General features: G+C 51.7%; 1 protein-coding gene across 5 annotated transcripts in view; it reads left to right on the forward strand.

The window, feature by feature from the left end:
• The window catches only part of LOC116937933 (bifunctional heparan sulfate N-deacetylase/N-sulfotransferase 2-like), a 90740-nt gene that overhangs the window by 41712 nt on the left and 23630 nt on the right, over positions 1-25398 (forward strand). For all 5 annotated transcript variants that reach the window (XM_076063825.1, XM_076063823.1, XM_076063822.1 and 2 more), the window contains 2 exons: positions 14964-15141; positions 22806-23021. In XM_076063825.1, coding sequence (XP_075919940.1) covers positions 14964-15141; positions 22806-23021 — 394 coding nt within the window. The remainder of the gene's footprint in view (positions 1-14963; positions 15142-22805; positions 23022-25398) is intronic.

Consider the following 25398-nt stretch of genomic DNA (forward strand, 5'->3'; position numbering starts at 1 on the left):
TACTCACTCACCTACTCACTCACCTACCTACTCACCTACTCACTCAACTACTCACTCACCTACTCACTCACCTACTCACCTACTCACTCACCTACTCACTCACCTACTCACTCACCTACTCACCTACTCACTCACCTACTCACTCACTCACTCACCTACTCACTCACCTACTCACTCACCTACTCACTCACCTACCTACTCACCTACTCACTCACCTACTCACTCACCTACTCACTCACCTACTCACCTACTCACTCACCTACTCACTCACTCACCTACTCACTCACCTACTCACTCACCTACTCACTCACCTACTCACTCACCTACTCACCTACTCACTCACCTACTCACTCACTCACCTACTCACTCACCTACTCACTCACCTACTCACTCACCTACTCGCCTACTCACCCACCTACTCACTCACTCACTCACCTACTCACTTACCTACTCACTCACCCACTCACTCACCTACTCACTCACTCACCTACTCACCTACCTACTCACCTACTCACTCACTCAGTCAGGTACTCACTCAGCTAGCTAGCTAATCACTCAGTCACTCACTCACTTACTCACTCAGTCACTCAGCTAGCTAGATACTCACTCACCTACTCACTCACCTACTCACTCACCCACTCACTCACTCACTCACCTACTCACTCACCTACTCACTCACCTACTCACCTACTCACTCACCTACTCACCTACTCACTCACCTACTCACCTACTCACTCACTCACCTACTCACCTACTCACTCACCCACCTACTCACTCACCTACTCACTACTCACCTACTCACTCACGTACTCACCTACTCACTCACTCACCTACTCACTCACGTACTCACCTACTCACTCACTCACCTCACTCACCTACTCACTCACCTACTCACTCACCTACTCACTCACCTACTCACTCACCTACCTACTCACCTACTCACTCACCTACTCACTCACCTACTCACTCACCTACTCACTCACTCACCCACTCACTCACCTACTCACTCACCTACTCACTCACCTACTCACCTACTCACTCACCTACTCACTCACCTACTCACTCACCTACTCACTCACCTACTCACCTACTCACTCACCTACTCACTCACCTACTCACCTACTCACTCACCCACCTACTCACTCACCTACTCACCTACTCACCTACTCACTCACGTACTCACCTACTCACTCACTCACCTACTCACTCACCTACTCACTCATGTACTCACCTACTCACTCACTCACTCACCTACTCACTCACCTACTCACTCACCTACTCACTCACCTACTCACTCACTCACCTACTCACTCACCTACTCACCTACTCACTCACCTACTCACTCACCTACTCACTCACCTACTCACCTACCCACCTACTCACTCACCTACTCACTCACCTACTCACTCACCTACTCACTCACCTACTCACTCACTCACCTACTCACCTACCTACTCACCTACTCACTCACCTACTCACTCACCAACTCACTCACCAACTTACTCCAACTCACTCACCAACTCACTCACCAGCTCACCAACTCACTCACCAAATCACTCACCTACTCACTCACCTACTCACTCACCTACTCACTCACCCACTCACCTACTCACTCACCTACTCACTCACCTACTCACTCACCTACTCACTCACCTACTCACCTACCTACTCACCTACTCACCTACTCACTCACCTACTCACCACCTACTCACTCACCTACTCACTCACCTACTCACCTACTCACCTACTCACTCACCTACTCACTCACCTACTCACCTACTCACTCACCTACTCACTCACCTACTCACCTACCCACCTACTCACTCACCTACTCACTCACCTACTCACTCACTCACTCACCTACTCACTCACCTACTCACCTACCTACTCACTCACCTACTCACCTACTCACTCACCTACTCACTCACCTACTCACTCACTCACCTACTCACTCACCTACTCACCTACTCACTCACCTACTCACCTACTCACTCACCTACTCACCTACCTACTCACCTACTCACTCACCTACTCACCTACTCACTCACCTACTCACTCACCTACTCACTCACCTACTCACTCACTCACCTACTCACTCACCTACTCACTCACCTACTCACCCACCTACTCACCTACTCACCCACCTACTCACCTACTCACTCACCTACTCACTCACCTACTCACTCACTCACCTACTCACCCACCTACTCACCCACCTACTCACTCACCTACTCACTCACCTACTCACTCACCTACTCACTCACTCACTCACCTACTCACTCACCTACTCACCTACTCACTCACCTACTCACTCACCTACTCACCTACTCACTCACCTACTCACTTACCTACTCACCTACTCACTCACCTACTCACCTACTCACTCACCTACTCACTCACCTACTCACTCACCTACTCACCTACTCACTCACTCACTTACCTACTCACTCACTCACTCAGTCACTCACCTACCTACTCACCTACCTACTCACCTACTCACTCACCTACTCACTCACCTACTCACCTACTCAGTCACTCACTCACCTACTCAGTCACCTACTCACCTACTCAGTCACTCACTCACCTACTCACTCACCTACTCACTCACCTACTCACTCACCTACTCACCTACTCACCTACTCACTCACCTACTCACCTACTCACTCACCTACTCACTCACCTACTCACCTACTCACTCACCTACTCACTCACCTACTCACCTACTCACTCACTCACCTACTCACTCACTCACTCAGTCACTCACCTACCTACTCACCTACCTACTCACCTACTCACTCACCTACTCACTCACCTACTCACCTACTCAGTCACTCACTCACCTACTCAGTCACCTACTCACCTACTCAGTCACTCACTCACCTACTCACTCACCTACTCACTCACCTACTCACTCACCAACTCACCTGCTCACTCACCTACTCACCTACTCACTCACCTACTCACTCACCTACTCACTCACCTACTCACTCACTCCCTCACCCACCTACTCACTCACCTACTCACTCACCTACTCACTCACCTACTCACCTACTCACTCACCTACTCACTCACCTACTCACTCACCTACTCACCTACCCACTCACTCACCTACTCACCTACCCACTCACTCACCTACTCACTCACCTACTCACTGAGTGAGTAGGTGAGTGAGTAACTGAATAGGTGAGTGAGTGAGTGACTGAGTGAGTAGGTGAGTGAGTGGGTGAGTGAGTAGGTGAGTGAGTGAGCGATCGATTGAGTGAGCGAGCGAACGATCCGATAGGTGAGTGGCTGACTCACCACCCCTCCTCCTCACCACCACCCCTCACCCCAGGTACACTCACTCACCCACTCACTCACTCACTCACCTACTCACTCACCTACTCACCTACTCACTCACTCACCCACTCACTCACTCACTCACCTACTCACTCACCCACTCACTCACCCACTCACCCACTCACTCACTCACTCACCTACTCACTCACCCACTCACTCCCTCACCTACTCACTCACCTACTCACCTACCCACCTACTCACTCACCTACTCACCTACTCACTCACCTACTCACTCACTCACCTACTCACTCACCTACTCACTCACCTACTCACTCACCTACTCACCTACTCACTCACCTACCTACTCACCTACTCACTCACCTACTCACTCACCTACTCACCTACCTACTCACCTACTCACTCACCTACTCACTCACCTACTCACTCACCTACTCACCTACTCACTCACCTACTCACTCACCTACTCACCTACTCACTCACCTACTCACTCACCTACTCACTCACCTACTCACCTACTCACTCACCTACTCACTCACCTACTCACTCACCTACCCACCTACTCACTCACCTACTCACTCACCTACTCACTCACCTACCCACTCACCTACTCACTCACCTACTCACCTACTCACTCACCTACTCACTCACCTACTCACTCACCTACTCACTTACTCACTCACCTACTCACTCACCTACTCACTCACCTACTCACCTACTCACTCACTCACTCACCTACTCACTCACCTACTCACTCACCTACTCACCTACTCACTCACCTACTCACTCACCTACTCACTCACCTACTCACTCACTCACCTACCCACTCACCTACTCACCTACTCACCTACCCACTCAGCTACTCACTCACCTACTCACTCACTCACCTACTCACTCACTCACCTGCTCACTCACCTACTCACCTACCTACTCACCTACTCACTCACCTACTCACTCACCTACTCACCTACTCACTCACCTACTCACTCACCTACTCACTCACCTACTCACCTACTCACTCACCTACTCACTCACCTACCCACTCACCTACTCACTCACCTACTCACTCACCTACTCACCTACTCACTCACTGACTCACCTACTCACTCACCTACTCACTCACCTACTCACTCACCTACTCACCTACTCACTCTCCTACTCACTCACCTACTCACTCACCTACTCACTCACCTACTCACTCACTCACCTACCCCACTCACCTACTCACCTACTCACCTACCCACTCAGCTACTCACTCACCTACTCACTCACTCACCTACTCACTCACTCACCTGCTCACTCACCTACTCACCTACCTACTCACCTACTCACTCACCTACTCACTCACCTACTCACCTACTCACTCACCTACTCACTCACCTACTCACTCACCTACTCACTCACCCACTCACTCACCTACTCACTCACTCACCTACTCACGTACCTACTCACCTACTCATCTACTCACTCACCTACTCACTCACCTACTCACCTACTCACCTACTCACTCACCTACTCACCTACTCACTCACCTACTCACTCACCTACTCACTCACCTACTCACCTACTCACCTACTCACTCACCTACTCACCTACCCACCTACTCACTCACCTACTCACTCACCTACTCACTCACCTACTCACCTACCCACCTACTCACTCACCTACTCACTCACCTACTCACCTACCTACTCACCTACTCACTCACCTACTCACTCACCTACCTACTCACTCACCTACTCACCTACTCACTCACCTACTCACTCACCTACCTACTCACCTACTCATTCACCTACTCACTCACCTACTCACTCACCTACTCACCTACCCACCTACTCACTCACCTACTCACTCACCTACTCACCCACCTACTCACCTACTCACCTACTCACTCACCTACTCACTCACTCACCTACTCACTCACCTACTCACCTACTCACCTACTCACCCACTCACTCATCTACTCACTCACTCACTCACCTACTCACTCACCTACTCACCTACTCACTCACCTACTCACCTACCTACTCACTCATCTACTCACTCACCTACTCACTACTCACCTACTCACTCACCTACTCACCTACTCACTCACCTACTCACTCACCTACTCACTCACCTACTCACCTACTCACTCACCTACTCACCCACCTACTCACTCACCTACCTACTCACCTACCCACCTACTCACTCACCTACTCACTCACTCACTCACCTACTCACTCACCTACTCACCTACTCACTCACCTACTCACTCACCTACTCACCTACTCACTCACCTACTCACTCACCTACCTACTCACCTACTCACTCACCTACTCACTCACCTACTCACTCACCTACTCACCTACTCACTCACCTACTCACTCACCTACTCACTCACCTACTCACCTACTCACTCACCTACTCACTCACTCACTCACCTACTCACTCACCTACTCACTCACCTACTCACTCACCTACCTACTCACCTACTCACTCACCTACTCACTCACCTACTCACTCACCTACTCACCTACTCACTCACCTACTCACTCACTCACCTACTCACTCACCTACTCACTCACCTACTCACTCACCTACTCACTCACCTACTCACCTACTCACTCACCTACTCACTCACTCACCTACTCACTCACCTACTCACTCACCTACTCGCCTACTCACCCACCTACTCACTCACTCACTCACTCACTCACCTACTCACTTACCTACTCACTCACCCACTCACTCACCTACTCACTCACTCACCTACTCACCTACCTACTCACCTACTCACTCACCTACTCACTCACTCACCCACCTACTCACTCACCTACTCACCTACTCACTCACCTACTCACTCACTCACTCACCCACCTACTCACCCACCTACTCACCCACCTACTCACCTACTCACTCACCTACTCACTCACCTACTCACCTACTCACTCACCTACTCACTCACCTACTCACCCACCTACTCACCCACCTACTCACTCACCTACTCACCTACTCACTCACTCACCTACTCACTCACCTACTCACGTCACCTACTCACTCACCCACTCACTCACCTACTCACTCACCTACTCACTCACCTACGTCACCTACTCACCTACCCACTCACTCACCACTCACTCACTCACTCACCCACTCACTCACCTACTCACTCACCTACTCACTCACTCACCTACTCAACCTACTCACCTACTCACCTACTCACCCACTCACTCACCTACTCACTCACTCACTCACCTACTCACTCACCTACTCACCTACTCACCCACCTACTCACCCACCTACTCACCCACCTACTCACCCACTCACTCACCTACTCACGTCACTCACTCACCTACTCACCCACTCACTCACCTACTCACTCACTCACCTACTCACTCACCTACTCACTCACCTACTCACCTACTCACTCACCTACTCACTCACCTACTCACCTACTCACTCACCTACTCACTCACCTACTCACTCACCTACTCACCTACTCACTCACCTACTCACTCACCTACTCACCTACTCACTCACCTACTCACTCACCTACTCACTCACCTACTCACCTACTCACTCACCTACTCACTCACTCACCTACTCACTCACCTACTCACTCACCTACTCACTCACCTACTCACTCACCTACCTACTCACCTACTCACTCACCTACTCACTCACCTACTCACTCACCTACTCACCTACTCACTCACCTACACACTCACTCACCTACTCACTCACCTACTCACTCACCTACTCACTCACCTACTCGCCTACTCACCCACCTACTCACTCACTCACTCACCTACTCACTCACCTACTCACTCACCCACTCACTCACCTACTCACTCACTCACCTACTCACCTACCTACTCACCTACTCACTCACCTACTCACTCACTCACCCACCTACTCACCTACTCACCTACTCACTCACCTACTCACTCACTCACTCACCCACCTACTCACCCACCTACTCACCCACCTACTCACCTACTCACTCACCTACTCACTCACCTACTCACCTACTCACTCACCTACTCACTCACCTACTCACCCACCTACTCACCCACCTACTCACTCACCTACTCACCTACCCACTCACTCACCTACTCACTCACCTACTCACTCACCCACTCACTCACCTACTCACTCACCTACTCACTCACCTACTCACCTACTCACCTACCCACTCACTCACCACTCACTCACTCACCCACTCACTCACCTACTCACTCACCTACTCACTCACTCACTCACTCACCTACTCATTCACCTACTCACCTACTCACCTACTCACCCACTCACCTACTCAATCACTCACTACTCACCTACTCACTCACCTACTCACCTACTCACTCACCTACTCACCCACCTACTCACCCACCTACTCACCCACCTACTCACCCACTCACTCACCTACTCACTCAGTCACTCACCTACTCACCCCCTCACTCACCTACTCACTCACTCACCTACTCACTCACCTACTCACCTACTCACTCACTCACGCTACTCACCTACTCAGTCACTCACTCACCTACTCACTCACCTACTCACTCACCTACTCACCTACTCACTCACCTACTCACTCACCTACTCACCTACTCAGTCACTCACCTACTCACTCACCTACTCACTCACCTACTCGCCTACTCACCCACCTACTCACTCACTCACTCACCTACTCACTCACCTACTCACTCACCCACTCACTCACCTACTCACTCACTCACCTACTCACCTACCTACTCACCTACTCACTCACCTACTCACTCACTCACCCACCTACTCACCTACTCACCTACTCACTCACCTACTCACTCACTCACTCACCCACCTACTCACCCACCTACTCACCCACCTACTCACCTACTCACTCACCTACTCACTCACCTACTCACCTACTCACTCACCTACTCACTCACCTACTCACCCACCTACTCACCCACCTACTCACTCACCTACTCACCTACCCACTCACTCACCTACTCACTCACCTACTCACTCACCCACTCACTCACCTACTCACTCACCTACTCACTCACCTACTCACCTACTCACCTACCCACTCACTCACCACTCACTCACTCACCACTCACTCACCTACTCACTCACCTACTCACTCACTCACTCACCTACTCATTCACCTACTCACCTACTCACCTACTCACCCACTCACCTACTCAATCACTCACTCACCTACTCACTCACCTACTCACCTACTCACTCACCTACTCACCCACCTACTCACCCACCTACTCACCCACCTACTCACCCACTCACTCACCTACTCACTCAGTCACTCACCTACTCACCCCCTCACTCACCTACTCACTCACTCACCTACTCACTCACCTACTCACCTACTCACTCACTCACCTACTCACCTACTCAGTCACTCACTCACCTACTCACTCACCTACTCACTCACCTACTCACCTACTCACTCACCTACTCACTCACCTACTCACCTACTCAGTCACTCACCTACTCACTCACCTACTCACTCACCTACTCACCTACTCACTCACCTACCCACTCTCCTAACCTACTCACTCACCTACTCACTCACCTACTCACTCACCTACTCACTCACCTACTCACCTACTCACTCACCTACTCACCTACTCACTCACCTACTCACTCACCTACTCACCTACTCAGTCAACTCACTCACCTACTCACTCACCTACTCACTCACTACTCACTCACCTACTCACTCACCTACTCACTCACCTACTCACTCACCTACTCACCTACTCACTCACCCACTCACTCACCTACTCACCTACTCACTCACCTACTCACTCACCTACTCACCTACTCACTCACCTACTCACTCACCTACTCACCTACCCACCTACACACTCACCTACTCACTCACCTACTCACTCACCTACTCACCTACTCACTCACTCACTCACCTACTCACTCACTCACCCACTCACTCACCTACTCACTCACCTACTCACTCACCTAACCACTCACCTACTCACTCACCTACTCACTCACTCACCTACTCACCTACTCACTCACCTACTCACCTACTCACCTACTCACTCACTCACCTACTCACTCACCTACCCACTCACCTACTCACTCACCTACTCACTCACCTACTCACTCAATCACTCACTCACTCACCTACTCACTCACCTACTCACTCACCTACTCACCTACTCACTCACCTACTCACTCACCTACTCACTCACTCACCTACTCACCTACTCACTCACCTACTCACTCACCTACTCACTCACCTACTCACCTACTCACTCACCTACTCACCTACTCACTCACCTACTCACTCACTCACTCACCTACTCACCTACTCACTCACCTACTCACTCACCTACTCACTCACCTACCTACTCACCTACTCACTCACCTACTCACCTACTCACGTCACTCACTCACCTACTCACCTACTCACTCACCTACTCACTCACCTACTCACTCACCTACTCACCTACTCACTCACCTACCCCTACCACTCACCTACCACCACCTACCACCTACCTACCACTACCTATCACTCACCTACTCTCACTCACCTACCCACTCAGCTACTCTCACCTACCACCACTCTCACTCACCTACTCTCACTACCTACTCACTCACTCACCTACCCACTCACCTACTCACTCACCTACTCACTCACCTTCTCACTCACTCACCTACTCACTCACCTACCACTCACCTACTCACCTACTCACTCACCTACCACTCCTACCACTACCTACTCACCTACTCACTCACTCACCTACTCACTCACCTACTCATCACCTACTCACTCACCTACTCACTCACCTACTCACTCACCTACTCACCTACTCACCACTACTCACTCACCTACTCACTCACCTACTCACTCACCTACCTACCTACTCACTCACCTACTCACCTACCTACTCACTCACCTACTCACTCAACTACTCACTCACCTACTCACTCACCTACTCACCTACTCACTCACCTACTCACTCACCTACTCACTCACCTACTCACCCACTCACTCACCTACTCACCTACTCACCTACTCACTCACCTACTCACCTACTCACTCACCTACTCACTCTCTCACTCACCTACTCACTCACCTACTCACTCACCTACTCACTCACCTACTCACCTACCCACCTACTCACTCACCTACTCACCTACCTACTCACCTACCTACTCACTCACCTACTCACTCAACTACTCACTCACCTACTCACTCACCTCACCTACTCACTCACCTACTCACTCACTCAATCACTCACCTACTCACTCACCTACCTACTCACCTACTCACTCACCTACTCACCTACTCACTCACTCTACATCACTCACTCACCTACCTACCTACTCACTCACTCACCTACCCACTCACCTACTCACCTCACTCACTCACTCACCTACCCACTCACCTACTCACCTACTCACCACTCACTCACCTACTCACCTACTCACTCACCTACTCACTTTCTCACTCACCCTCACCTACTCACTCACCTACTCACTCACTCACCTACTCACCACTACTCACTCACTCACACCACCTACTCACTCACCTACTACACTCACCTCACTCACCTACCCACTCACCTACTCACTCACCTACTCACCTACCCACTCACCTACTCACTCACCTACTCACTCACCTACTCACTCACCTACCCACTCACCCACCCATTCACTCACCTACTCACTCACCTACTCACTCACCTACTCACCTACTCACTCACCTACTCACTCACCTACTCACCTACCCACTCACCTACTCACTCACCTACTCACCCACTCACTCACCTACTCACCTACCTACTCACCTACTCACCTACCCACTCACCTACTCACTCACCTACTCACTAACCTACTCACCTACTCACTCACTTACTCACCTACTCACCTACCCACTCACCTACTCACCTACTCACCCACGCACTCACCTACTCACCTACCTACTCACCTACCCACTCACCTACTCACTCACCCACTCACCTACTCACTCACCTACTCACCAACTCACTCACCTACTCACTCACCTACTCACTCACCTATTCACTCACCTACTCACTCACCTACTCACCTACTCACTCACCTACTCACTCATTTACCACTCACTCACTCACTCACCTACTCACCTACTCACCTACTCACTCACCCACTCACCTACTCACTCACCCACTCACCTACTCACTCACCTACTCACCTACTCACTCACCTACTCACCTACTCACTCACCTACTCACCCACTCACTCACCTACCCACTCACCTATTCACTCACCTACTCACTCACCTACTCACCTACTCACTCACCTACTCACTCATTTACCACTCACTCACTCACCTACTCACCTACTCACCTACTCACTCACCCACTCACCTACTCACTCACCCACTCACCTACTCACTCACCTACTCACCTACTCACTCACCTACTCACCTACTCACTCACCTACTCACCCACTCACTCACCTACTCACTCACCTACTCACCTACTCACTCACTCACTCACCCACTCACTCAGTCACCCACTCACTGAGTGAGTGGGTGACTGAGTAGGTGAGTGAGTGAGCGAGTGAGCGAGCGAACGATCCGATAGGTGAGTGGCTGACTCACCACCCCTGCTCACCACCACCCCTCACCCCAGGTACACTCACTCACCCACTCACTCACCCACCCACTCACCCACTCACTCACTCACTCACCCACTCACTCACTCACTCACCTACTCACTCACCCACCCACTCACCCACTCACTCACTCACTCACCCACTCACTCACTCACCCACTCACGCACTCACCCACTCACTCACTCACCCACTCACTCACTCACTCACCCACCCACTCACCCACTCACTCACTCACTCACCCACTCACTCACTCACCCACTCACGCACTCACCCACTCACTCACTCACCCACTCACTCACTCACTCACTCACCCACTCACTCACTCACTCACCCACTCACTCACTCACTCACCTACTCACTCACCTACTCATTCACCCACTCACTGAGTGAGTGGGTGAATGAGTAGGTGAGTGAGTGAGTGAGCGAGCGAGTGAGTGAGCGAGCGATCGATCCGATAGGTGAGTGGCTGACTCACCACCCCTGCTCACCACCCCTCCTCCTCACCACCACCCCTCACCCCAGGTACACTCACTCACCCACTCACTCACTCACTCACCCACTCACTCACTCACCCACTCACTCACTCACTCACCCACTCACTCACTCACCCACTCACTCACCCACTCACTCACTCACCCACTCACTCATCCACTCACTGAGTGAGCGGGTGAGTGAGTCGGTGACTGAGTAGGTGAGTGAGTGAGTGAGCGAGCGAACGATCCGATAGGTGAGTGGCTGACTCACCACTTCTGCTCACCACCACCCCTCACCACTCCCCCTCCTCACCCCAGGTACACTCACTCACCCACTCACTCACTCACCCACTCACCCACTCACTCACTCACTCACCCACTCACCCACTCACTCACTCACCTACTCACCTACTCACTCACTCACCCACTCACTCACTCACTCACCGACTCACCCACTCACTCACTCACTCACCCACTCACTCACCCACCCACCCACTCACTCACTCACTCACCTACTCACTCACTCACCCACTCACTCACCCACCCACCCACTCACTCACTCACCCACCCACCCACTCACTCACTCACTCACCTACTCACTCACTCACCTACTCACCTACTCACTCACCCACTCACTCAGTCACCCACTCACTGAGTGAGTGGGTGAATGAGTAGGTGAGTGAGTGAGCGAGCGAACGATCCGATAGGTGAGTGGCTGACTCACCACCCCTGCTCACCACCCCTCCTCCTCACCACCACCCCTCACCCCAGGTACACTCACTCACCCACTCACTCACTCACTCACCCACTCACTCACTCACTCACCCACTCACTCACCCACCCACTCACTCACTCACTCACCCACTCACTCACTCACCCACTCACCCACTCACCCACTCACTCACTCACCCACTCACTCACTCACTCACCCACTCACTCACTCACTCACCTACTCACTCACTCACTCACCTACTCACTCACTCACTCACCTGCTCACTCACTCACTCACTCACCCACTCACTCACTCACCTACTCACTCACTCACCCACTCACTCACCCACTCACCCACTCACTCACCCACTCACTCACTCATTCACCCACTCACTGAGTGAGTAGGTGAGTGAGTGAGTGAGCTAGCGAGTGAGTGAGCGAGCGATCGATCCGATAGGTGAGTGGCTGACTCACCACCCCTGCTCACCACCCCTCCTCCTCACCACCACCCCTCACCCCAGGTACACTCACTCACCCACTCACTCACCTACTCACCCACTCACTCACTCACTCACCCACTCACTCACTCACTCACCCACTCACTCACTCACCCACTCACTCACCCACTCACTGAGTGAGCGGGTGAGTGAGTGGGTGACTGAGTAGGTGAGTGAGTGAGCGAGCGAGTGAGCGAGCGAACGAACGATCCGATAGGTGAGTGGCTGACTCACCACCCCTGCTCACCACCCCTCTTCCTCACCACCACCCCTCACCCCAGGTACACTCACTCACCCACTCACTCACTCACCCACTCACCCACTCACTCACCCACCCACTCACTCACTCACTCACCTACTCACTCACTCACTCACCTACTCACCTACTCACTCACCTACTCACCTACTCACTCACCCACTCACCCACTCACTCACTCACTCACCCACTCACTCACTCACCCACTCACCCACTCACTCACCCACCCACTCACTCACTCACCTACTCACTCACTCACTCACCTACTCACCTACTCACTCACCTACTCACCTACTCACTCACCCACTCACCCACTCACTCACTCACTCACCCACTCACTCACTCACCCACTCACCCACTCACTCACCCACCCACCCACTCACTCACTCACTCACTCGCCTACTCACCTGCTCACTCACTCACTCACCCACCCACTCACTCACTCACTCACCTACTCACTCACCCACTCACTCACTCACCCACTCACTGAGTGAGTAGGTGAGTGAGCGAGTGAGCGAGCGAGTGAGTGAGCGAGCAAACGATCCGATAGGTGAGTGGCTGACTCACCACCCCTGCTCACCACCACCCCTCACCACTCCCCCTCCTCACCCCAGGTACACTCACTCACCCACTCACTCACTCACCCACTCACCCACTCACTCACTCACTCACTCACCCACTCACTCACTCACTCACCTACTCACTCACTCACTCACCTACTCACCTACTCACTCACCTACTCACCTACTCACTCACTCACCCACTCACCCACTCACTCACTCACTCACCCACTCACTCACTCACTCACCTACTCACTCACCCACTCACTCACTCACCCACTCACCCACTCACTCACTCACTCACCTACTCACTCACTCACTCACCTACTCACTCACCCACTCACCCACTCACCCACTCACTCACTCACTCACCCACTCACTCACTCACTCACCCACTCACTCACTCACTCACCTACTCACTGAGTGAGTGAGTGACTGAGTAGGTGAGTGAGTGAGTGAGCGAGCGAGTGAGTGAGCGAGCGAACGATCCGATAGGTGAGTGGCTGACTCACCACCCCTGCTCACCACCACCCCTCACCACTCCCCCTCCTCACCCCAGGTACATGGATTTCTACCCCTCTCCGTCTAACGTATCGTCTAGCGATTTCCTCACCGACAAAAGTGCCAACTACTTTGACTCCGAGCTGAGCCCACGGAGACTCCACGCACTGATTCCACTCGCCCGTCTCATCACGCTCCTTACACCACCAGGGCTACGGGCATACTCCTGGTACCAGGTACTCACTCACTCACTCAGTCAGGTACTCACTCAGTCACTCAGTCAGTCAGTCAGGTACTCAGCTAGCTAGCTACTCACTCAGTCACTCAGCTAGCTAGCTAGCTACTCACTCAGTCACTCACTCACTCACTCAGCTAGCTAGCTTCTCACTCAGTCACTCAGTCACTCACTCAGCTAGCTAGCTACTCACTCAGTCACTCAGTCACTCAGCTAGCTAGCTACTCACTCAGTCACTCACTCACTCAGCTAGCTAGCTACTCACTCAGTCACTCACTCACTCAGCTAGCTAGCTACTCACTCAGTCACTCACTCACTCAGCTAGCTAGCTACTCACTCAGTCACTCACTCACTCAGCTAGCTAGCTACTCACTCAGTCACTCACTCAGCTAGCTAGCTACTCACTCAGTCACTCAGTCACTCACTCAGTCACTCAGTCACTCACTCAGCTAGCTAGCTACTCACTCAGTCACTCAGTCACTCACTCAGTCACTCACTCACTCAGCTAGCTAGCTACTCACTCAGTCACTCACTCAGCTAGCTAGCTACTCACTGAGTCACTCACTCACTCACTCAGTCACTCAGTCACTCACTCAGTCACTCACTCACTCAGCTAGCTAGCTACTCACTCAGTCACTCAGTCACTCAGCTAGCTAGCTACTCACTCAGTCACTCACTCACTCAGCTAGCTAGCTACTCACTCAGTCACTCACTCACTCAGCTAGCTAGCTACTCACTCAGTCACTCACTCACTCAGCTAGCTAGCTACTCACTCAGTCACTCACTCACTCAGCTAGCTAGCTACTCACTCAGTCACTCACTCAGCTAGCTAGCTACTCACTCAGTCACTCAGTCACTCACTCAGTCACTCAGTCACTCACTCAGCTAGCTAGCTACTCACTCAGTCACTCAGTCACTCACTCAGTCACTCACTCACTCAGCTAGCTAGCTACTCACTCAGTCACTCACTCAGCTAGCTAGCTACTCACTGAGTCACTCACTCACTCACTCAGTCACTCAGTCACTCACTCAGTCACTCACTCACTCAGCTAGCTAGCTACTCACTCAGTCACTCACTCAGCTAGCTAGCTACTCACTCAGTCACTCACTCAGCTAGCTAGCTACTCACTGAGTCACTCAACTAGCTAGCTAGCTACTCACTCACTCACTCAGCTAGCTAGCTAGCTACTCACTCACTCACTCAGCTAGCTAGCTACTCACTCACTCACTCAGCTAGCTAGCTACTCACTCAGTCACTCACTCAGCTAGCTAGCTACTCACTCAGTCACTCACTCAGCTAGCTAGCTACTCACTGAGTCACTCACTCACTCACGGAGACTCCACGCACTGATTCCACTCGCCCGTCTCATCACGCTCCTTACCCCGCCGGGGCTACGGGCCTACTCCTGGTACCAGGTACTCACTCAGCTAGCTAGCTACTCACTCAGGTACTCACTCAGTCACTCAGTCAGTCAGTCAGGTACTCAGCTAGCTAGCTACTCACTCAGTCACTCAGCTAGCTAGCTACTCACTCAGTGACTCACTCAGTCACTCAGCTAGCTAGCTAGCTACTCACTCAGTCACTCACTCACTCAGCTAGCTAGCTACTCACTCAGTCACTCACCTAGCTAGCTACTCACTCAGTCACTCACTGAGTCACTCACTCAGTCACAGACTCCACTCACTGATTCCACTCGCCCGTCTCATCACGCTCCTTACACCACCAGGGCTACGGGCATACTCCTGGTACCAGGTACTCACTCAGTCAGGTACTCACTCACTCAGTCACTCACTCAGGTACTCACTCAGTCAGTCAGGTACTCAGCTAGCTAGCTACTCACTCAGTGACTCAGCTAGCTAGCTACTCACTCAGGTACTCACTCACTCAGTCACTCAGCTAGCTAGCTACTCACTCAGTCACTCACTCACTCAGTCACTCAGCTAGCTAGCTACTCACTCAGTGACTCACTCACTCAGCTAGCTAGCTACTCACTCAGTGACTCACTCACTCAGCTAGCTAGCTACTCACTCAGTCACTCAGCTAGCTAGCTACTCACTCAGTCACTCAGCTAGCTAGCTACTCACTCAGTCACTCAGCTAGCTAGCTACTCACTCAGTCACTCACTCACTCACAGACTCCACGCACTGATTCCACTCGCCCGTCTCATCACGCTCCTTACCCCGCCGGGGCTACGGGCATACTCCTGGTACCAGGTACTCACTCAGCCAGGTACTCACTCACTCAGTCACTCAGCCAGGTATTCACTCACTCAGTCAGGTACTCAGCTAGCTAGCTACTCACTCAGTGACTCACTCACTCAGCTAGCTAGCTACTCACTCAGTCACTCACTCACTCACTCAGCTAGCTACTCACTCAGTCACTCAGTCACTCACTCAGTCAGGTACTCACTCAGTCACTCAGTCAGTCAGTCAGGTACTCAGCTAGCTAGCTACTCACTCAGTCACTCAGCTAGCTAGCTAGCTACTCACTCAGTCACTCACTCACTCACTCAGCTAGCTAGCTACTCACTCAGTCACTCAGTCACTCACTCAGCTAGCTAGCTACTCACTCAGTCACTCACTCACTCAGCTAGCTAGCTACTCACTCAGTCACTCAGCTAGCTAGCTACTCACTCAGTCACTCAACTAGCTAGCTAGCTACTCACTCAGTCACTCAGTCACTCAGCTAGCTAGCTACTCACTCAGTCACTCACTCACTCAGCTAGCTAGCTACTCACTCAGTCACTCAGCTAGCTAGCTAGTCACTCAGTCACTCAGTCACTCAGCTAGCTAGCTACTCACTCAGTCACTCAGTCACTCACTCAGTCACCCACTCACTGCTTCCACTCGCCCGTCTCATCATGCTCCTTACACCGCCGGGGCTACTCCTGGTACCAGGTACTCACTCAGTCAGGTACTCACTCAGTCAGTCAGGTACTCAGCTAGCTAGCTACTCACTCAGTCACTCAGCTAGCTAGCTACTCACTCAGTCACTCAGCTAGCTAGCTACTCACTCAGTCACTCACTCACTCACTCAGTCACTCAGCTAGCTAGCTACTCACTCAGTCACTCACTCAGCTAGCTAGCTACTCACTCAGTCACTCACTCACTCAGCTAGCTAGCTACTCACTCAGTCACTCACTCACTCAGCTAGCTAGCTACTCACTCAGTCACAGACTCCACTCACTGATTCCACTCGCCCGTCTCATCACGCTCCTTACCCCGCCGGGGCTACGGGCCTACTCCTGGTACCAGGTACTCACTCACTCAGTCAGGTACTCACTCAGGTACTCACTCAGTCAGTCACTCAGTCAGGTACTCACTCAGCTAGCTAGCTACTCACTCAGTCACTCAGCTAGCTAGCTACTCACTCAGTCACTCACTCACTCAGCTAGCTAGCTACTCACTCAGTCACTCAGTCACTCACTCAGTCAGTCACTCAGCCAGGTACTCACTCACTCAGTCAGGTACTCAGCTAGCTAGCTACTCACTCAGTCACTCAGTCACTCAGTCAGTCACTCAGTCACGCACTCACTCACTCAGCTAGCTAGCTACTCACTCAGTCACTCAGTCAGTCAGGTACTCAGCTAGCTAGCTACTCACTCAGTCACTCAGCTAGCTAGCTAGCTACTCACTCAGTCACTCACTCACTCAGCTAGCTAGCTAGCTACTCACTCAGTGACTCAGTCAGTCACTCACTTAGTCACTCAGCTAGCTAGCTACTCACTCAGTCACTCAGTCACTCAGCTAGCTAGCTAGCTACTCACTCAGTCACTCAGCTAGCTAGCTACTCACTCAGTCACTCACTCACTCACTCAGTCAGTCAGTCAGGTACTCAGCTAGCTAGCTACTCACTCAGTCACTCAGCTAGCTAGCTAGCTACTCACTCAGTCACAGACTCCACTCACTGATTCCACTCGCCCGTCTCATCACGCTCCTTACCCCGCCGGGGCTACGGGCATACTCCTGGTACCAGGTACTCACTCAGTCAGGTACTCACTCAGGTACTCACTCACTCAGTCAGGTACTCACTCACTCACTCAGTCAGGTACTCAGCTAGCTAGCTACTCACTCAGTCAGGTACTCACTCACTCAGTCAGGTACTCACTCAGGTACTCACTCAGTCAGTCAGTCACTCAGCTAGCTAGCTACTCACTCAGTCACTCAGTCACTCAGCTAGCTAGCTACTCACTCAGTCACTCACTCACTCACTCAGTCATTCAGTCACTCAGCTAGCTAGCTACTCACTCACTCAGTCAATCACTCAGTCACTCACTCACTCACACACTCACTCACTCAGTCAGTCACTCACTCAGTCACTCAGTCACTCACTCAGTCACTCAGCTAGCTAGCTAGCTACTCACTCAGTCACTCAGCTAGCTAGCTACTCACTCAGTCACTCAGTCACTCACTCACTCACTCAGTCACTCACTCACTCAGTCACTCACTCAGTCACTCACTCACTCAGTCACTCACTCAGTCACTCACTCACTCAGTCACTCACTCAGTCACTCAGCTAGCTAGCTAGCTACTCACTCAGTCACTCAGCTAGCTAGCTACTCACTCACTCACTCAGTCAGGTACTCACTCAGTCACTCACTCACTCAGTCACTCCACTCACTCACTCAGTCACTCACTCACTCAGTCACTCACTCAGCTAGCTAGCTACTCACTCAGTCACTCACTCACTCAGTCACTCACTCAGTCACTCAGCTAGCTAGCTAGCTACTCACTCAGTCACTCACTCACTCACTCAGTCACTCACTCAGCTAGCTAGCTACTCACTCACTCACTCAGTCACTCACTCAGTCACTCAGCTAGCTAGCTACTCACTCAGTGACTCACTCACTCACTCAGTCACTCACTCACTCACTCAGTCACTCACTCAGTCACTCAGCTAGCTAGCTAGCTACTCACTCAGTCACTCAGCTAGCTAGCTACTCACTCAGTCACTCAGCTAGCTAGCTACTCACTCAGTCACTCAGTCACTCACTCAGCTAGCTAGCTACTCACTCAGTCACTCAGTCACTCACTCAGCTAGCTAGCTACTCACTCAGTCACACACTCAGTCAGTCAGGTACTCACTCAGGTACTCACTCACTCAGCTAGCTAGCTAGCTACTCACTCAGTCACACACTCAGTCAGTCAGGTGCTCACTCAGTCACTGACTCAAGTACTCACTCAGTCACTGACTCAGGTACTCACTCAGTCACTGACTCAGGTACTCACTCAGTCAGGTACTCACTCAGTCACTCAGTCACTCACTCACTCAGATACTTACTCACTCACTCAGATACTTACTCACTCACTCAGATACTTACTCACTCACTCAGTCAGGTACTCACTCAGCTAGCTAGCTAATCACTCAGTCACTCACTCACTTACTCACTCAGTCACTCAGCTAGCTAGATACTCACTCAGTCACTCACTCACTTACTCACTCAGTCACTCAGCTAGATAGATACTCACTCAGTCAGTCACTCACTCACTCACTCAGTCACTCAGCTAGCTAGCTAATCACTCAGTCACTCACTCAGTCACTCACTCACTCACTCAGTCACTCAGCTAGCTAGATACTCACTCAGTCACTCACTCACTTACTCACTCAGTCACTCAGCTAGCTAGATACTCACTCAGTCACTCACTCACTCACTCAGTCACTCAGCTAGCTAGATACTCACTCAGTCACTCACTCACTTACTCACTCAGTCACTCAGCTAGCTAGATACTCACTCAGTCAGTCACTCACTCACTCACTCAGTCACTCAGCTAGCTAGATACTCACTCAGTCACTCACTCAGTCACTCACTCACTCACTCAGTCACTCACTCAGCTAGCTAGCTACTCACTCAGTCACTCACTCACTCAGTCACTCACTCAGTCACTCAGCTAGCTAGCTAGCTACTCACTCAGTCACTCACTCACTCACTCAGTCACTCACTCAGCTAGCTAGCTACTCACTCACTCACTCAGTCACTCACTCAGTCACTCAGCTAGCTAGCTACTCACTCAGTGACTCACTCACTCACTCAGTCACTCACTCACTCACTCAGTCACTCACTCAGTCACTCAGCTAGCTAGCTAGCTACTCACTCAGTCACTCAGCTAGCTAGCTACTCACTCAGTCACTCAGCTAGCTAGCTACTCACTCAGTCACTCAGTCACTCACTCAGCTAGCTAGCTACTCACTCAGTCACTCAGTCACTCACTCAGCTAGCTAGCTACTCACTCAGTCACACACTCAGTCAGTCAGGTACTCACTCAGGTACTCACTCACTCAGCTAGCTAGCTAGCTACTCACTCAGTCACACACTCAGTCAGTCAGGTGCTCACTCAGTCACTGACTCAAGTACTCACTCAGTCACTGACTCAGGTACTCACTCAGTCACTGACTCAGGTACTCACTCAGTCAGGTACTCACTCAGTCACTCAGTCACTCACTCACTCAGATACTTACTCACTCACTCAGATACTTACTCACTCACTCAGATACTTACTCACTCACTCAGTCAGGTACTCACTCAGCTAGCTAGCTAATCACTCAGTCACTCACTCACTTACTCACTCAGTCACTCAGCTAGCTAGATACTCACTCAGTCACTCACTCACTTACTCACTCAGTCACTCAGCTAGATAGATACTCACTCAGTCAGTCACTCACTCACTCACTCAGTCACTCAGCTAGCTAGCTAATCACTCAGTCACTCACTCAGTCACTCACTCACTCACTCAGTCACTCAGCTAGCTAGATACTCACTCAGTCACTCACTCACTTACTCACTCAGTCACTCAGCTAGCTAGATACTCACTCAGTCACTCACTCACTCACTCAGTCACTCAGCTAGCTAGATACTCACTCAGTCACTCACTCACTTACTCACTCAGTCACTCAGCTAGCTAGATACTCACTCAGTCAGTCACTCACTCACTCACTCAGTCACTCAGCTAGCTAGATACTCACTCAGTCACTCACTCAGTCACTCACTCACTCACTCAGTCACTCAGCTAGCTAGATACTCACTCAGTCAGTCACTCACTTACTCACTCAGTCACTCAGCTAGATAGATACTCACTCAGTCACTCACTCACTTACTCACTCAGTCACTCAGCTAGCTAGATACTCACTCAGTCACTCAGCTAGCTAGCTAATCACTCAGTCACTCACTCAGTCACTCACTCACTCACTCACTCAGTCACTCAGCTAGCTAGATACTCACTCAGTCAGTCACTCACTTACTCACTCAGTCACTCAGCTAGCTAGCTACTCACTCAGTCACTCACTCACTCACTCAGTCACTCAGCTAGCTAGCTACTCACTCAGTCACTCACTCAGTCACTCAGTCACTCACTCACTTACTCACTCAGTCACTCAGCTAGCTAGATACTCACTCACTCACCCACCGACTCACCCACTCACCCACTCACTCACCCACTCACTCACTCACCCACCGACTCACCCACTCACCCACTCACTCACCCACTCACTCACCCACTCACTCACTCACTCACCCACCCACTCACACACTCACCCACCCACTCACCCACCCACCCACTCACTCACCCACTCACTCACCCACTCACTCACTCACTCACCCACCCACTCACACACTCACCCACCCACCCACCCACCCACCCACTCACCTCTCCCCCTCTCCCTCCCCACAGCATCAGAAGGCTCATAACGACCCAGCCGCTTTGAACCACTCCTTCTACGAGATCATCACAGCCACATCACCACCACCACCACCATCACCACCACCACCACCATCACCACCACCACCACCACCAGCTGAGGTGGTGGTGTTGCGTAATCGCTGTTTGTATCCGGGGCTCTATGCTCGGCACTTGGAAGCCTGGCTGAAGTACTTCCCTGCGGGCCAGGTGAGGAGCAAACTCACCAACTTACTACTCACCAACTCACTACTCACCAACTCACTACTCACCAACTTACTCACCAACTCACTCACCAACTCACTACTCACCAACTCACTACTCACCAACTCACTCACCAACTCACTCACTCACTCACCAACTCACTCACCAACTTACTACTCACCAACTCACTCACCAACTCACCAACTCACTCACCAACTCACTCACCAACTTACTACTCACCAACTCACTCACCAACTCACTCACTCACTCACCCACTCACCAACTCACTCACCAACTCACCCACTCACTCACCCACTCACTCACTCACTCACCAACTCACCAACTCACTCACCAACTCACTCACCAACTCACTCACCAACTCACTCACCAACTCACTCACTCAACCACTCACCAGCTCACTCACCAACTCACTCACCAACTCACCAACTCACTCACCAACTCACCAACTCACTCACCAACTTACTCACCCACCCACTCACTCACGAGCTCACTCACCAACTCACTCACCAACTCACCAACTCACTCACCCACTCACTCACCAGCTTACTCACTCACCCACCCACTCACTCACCAACTCACTCACCAACACACTCACCCACTCACTCACCAGCTTACTCACCAACTCACTCACCAACTCACCCACTCACTCACCAGCTCACTCACCAACTCACTCACCAACTCACCAACTCACTCACCAACTTACTACTCACCAACTCACTCACCAACTCACTCACCAACTTACTACTCACCAACTCACTCACCAGCTCACTCACCCACTCACTCACTCACTCACCCACTCACTCTCTCTCTCTCTCTCACCCACTCACTCACCCACCCACTCACTCACCAACTCACTCACCAACTCACTCACCAGCTCACCAACTCACTCACCAGCTCACCAACTCACTCACCCACTCACTACTCACCAACTCACTCACCAACTCACTCACCAGCTCACTCACCAACTCACTCACCAACTCACTCACCAGCTCACTCACCAAGTCACTCACCAACTCACTCACCAAGTCACTCACCAACTCACCAACTCACTCACCAACTCACTCACCAACTCACTCACCAAGTCACTCACCAACTCACTCACCAGCTCACTTACCAACTCACTCACCAACTCACCAACTCACTCACCAACTTACTCACCAACTCACTCACCAACTCACCAACTCACTCACCAACTTACTACTCACCAACTCACTCACCAACTCACTCACCAACTCACTCACCAACTCACCAACTCACTCACCAACTTACTACTCACCAACTCACTCACCAGCTCACTCACCAACTTACTACTCACTCACTCACTCACCCACTCACTCTCTCTCTCTCTCACCCACTCACTCACCCACCCACTCACTCACCCACTCACTCACTCACTCACCAGCTCACTCACCAGCTCACTCACCAACTCACTCACCAGCTCACCAACTCACTCACCAACTCACTCACCAACTCACTCACCAACTCACTCACCAACTCACTCACCAGCTCACTCACCAACTCACTCACCAGCTCACTCACCAACTTACTACTCACCAACTTACTCACCAGCTCACTCACCAGCTCACCAACTCACTCACCCACTCACTACTCACCAACTCACTCACCAACTCACTCACCAGCTCACTCACCAACTCACTCACCCACTCACTCACCCACTCACTCACCAACTCACTCACCAGCTCACCAACTCACTCACCAACTTACTACTCACCAACTCACTCACCAGCTCACCAACTCACTCACCAACTCACTCACCAGCTCACCAACTCACTCACCAACTTACTACTCACCAACTCACTCACCAGCTCACCAACTCACTCACCAACTCACTCACCAGCTCACCAACTCACTCACCAACTCACTCACCAGCTCACCAACTCACTCACCAGCTCACCAACTCACTCACCCACTCACTACTCACCAACTCACTCACCAACTCACTCACCAGCTCACTCACCAACTCACTCACCCACTCACTCACCCACTCACTCACCAACTCACTCACCAGCTCACCAACTCACTCACCAACTCACTCACCAGCTCACCAACTCACTCACCAACTTACTACTCACCAACTCACTCACCAGCTCACCAACTCAATCACCAACTCACTCACCAACTCACTCACCAACTCACTCACTCAACCACTCACCAACTCACTCACCAACTCACTCACCAACTCACTCACCAACTCACTCACCAACTTACTACTCACCAACTCACTCACCAACTCACTCACCAACTCACTCACTCACCTACTCACTCACCAACTCACTCACCAGCTCACTCACCAGCTCACCAACTCACTCACCCACTCACCAACTCACTCACCAACTCACCA

The sequence above is a fragment of the Petromyzon marinus genome, unplaced genomic scaffold (assembly GCF_048934315.1).
Source record: "Petromyzon marinus isolate PM22_M1 ecotype Great Lakes invasive population unplaced genomic scaffold, UKy_Petmar_22M1.pri1.0 PM_Scaffold_199, whole genome shotgun sequence".
NCBI lineage: Eukaryota > Metazoa > Chordata > Hyperoartia > Petromyzontiformes > Petromyzontidae > Petromyzon > Petromyzon marinus.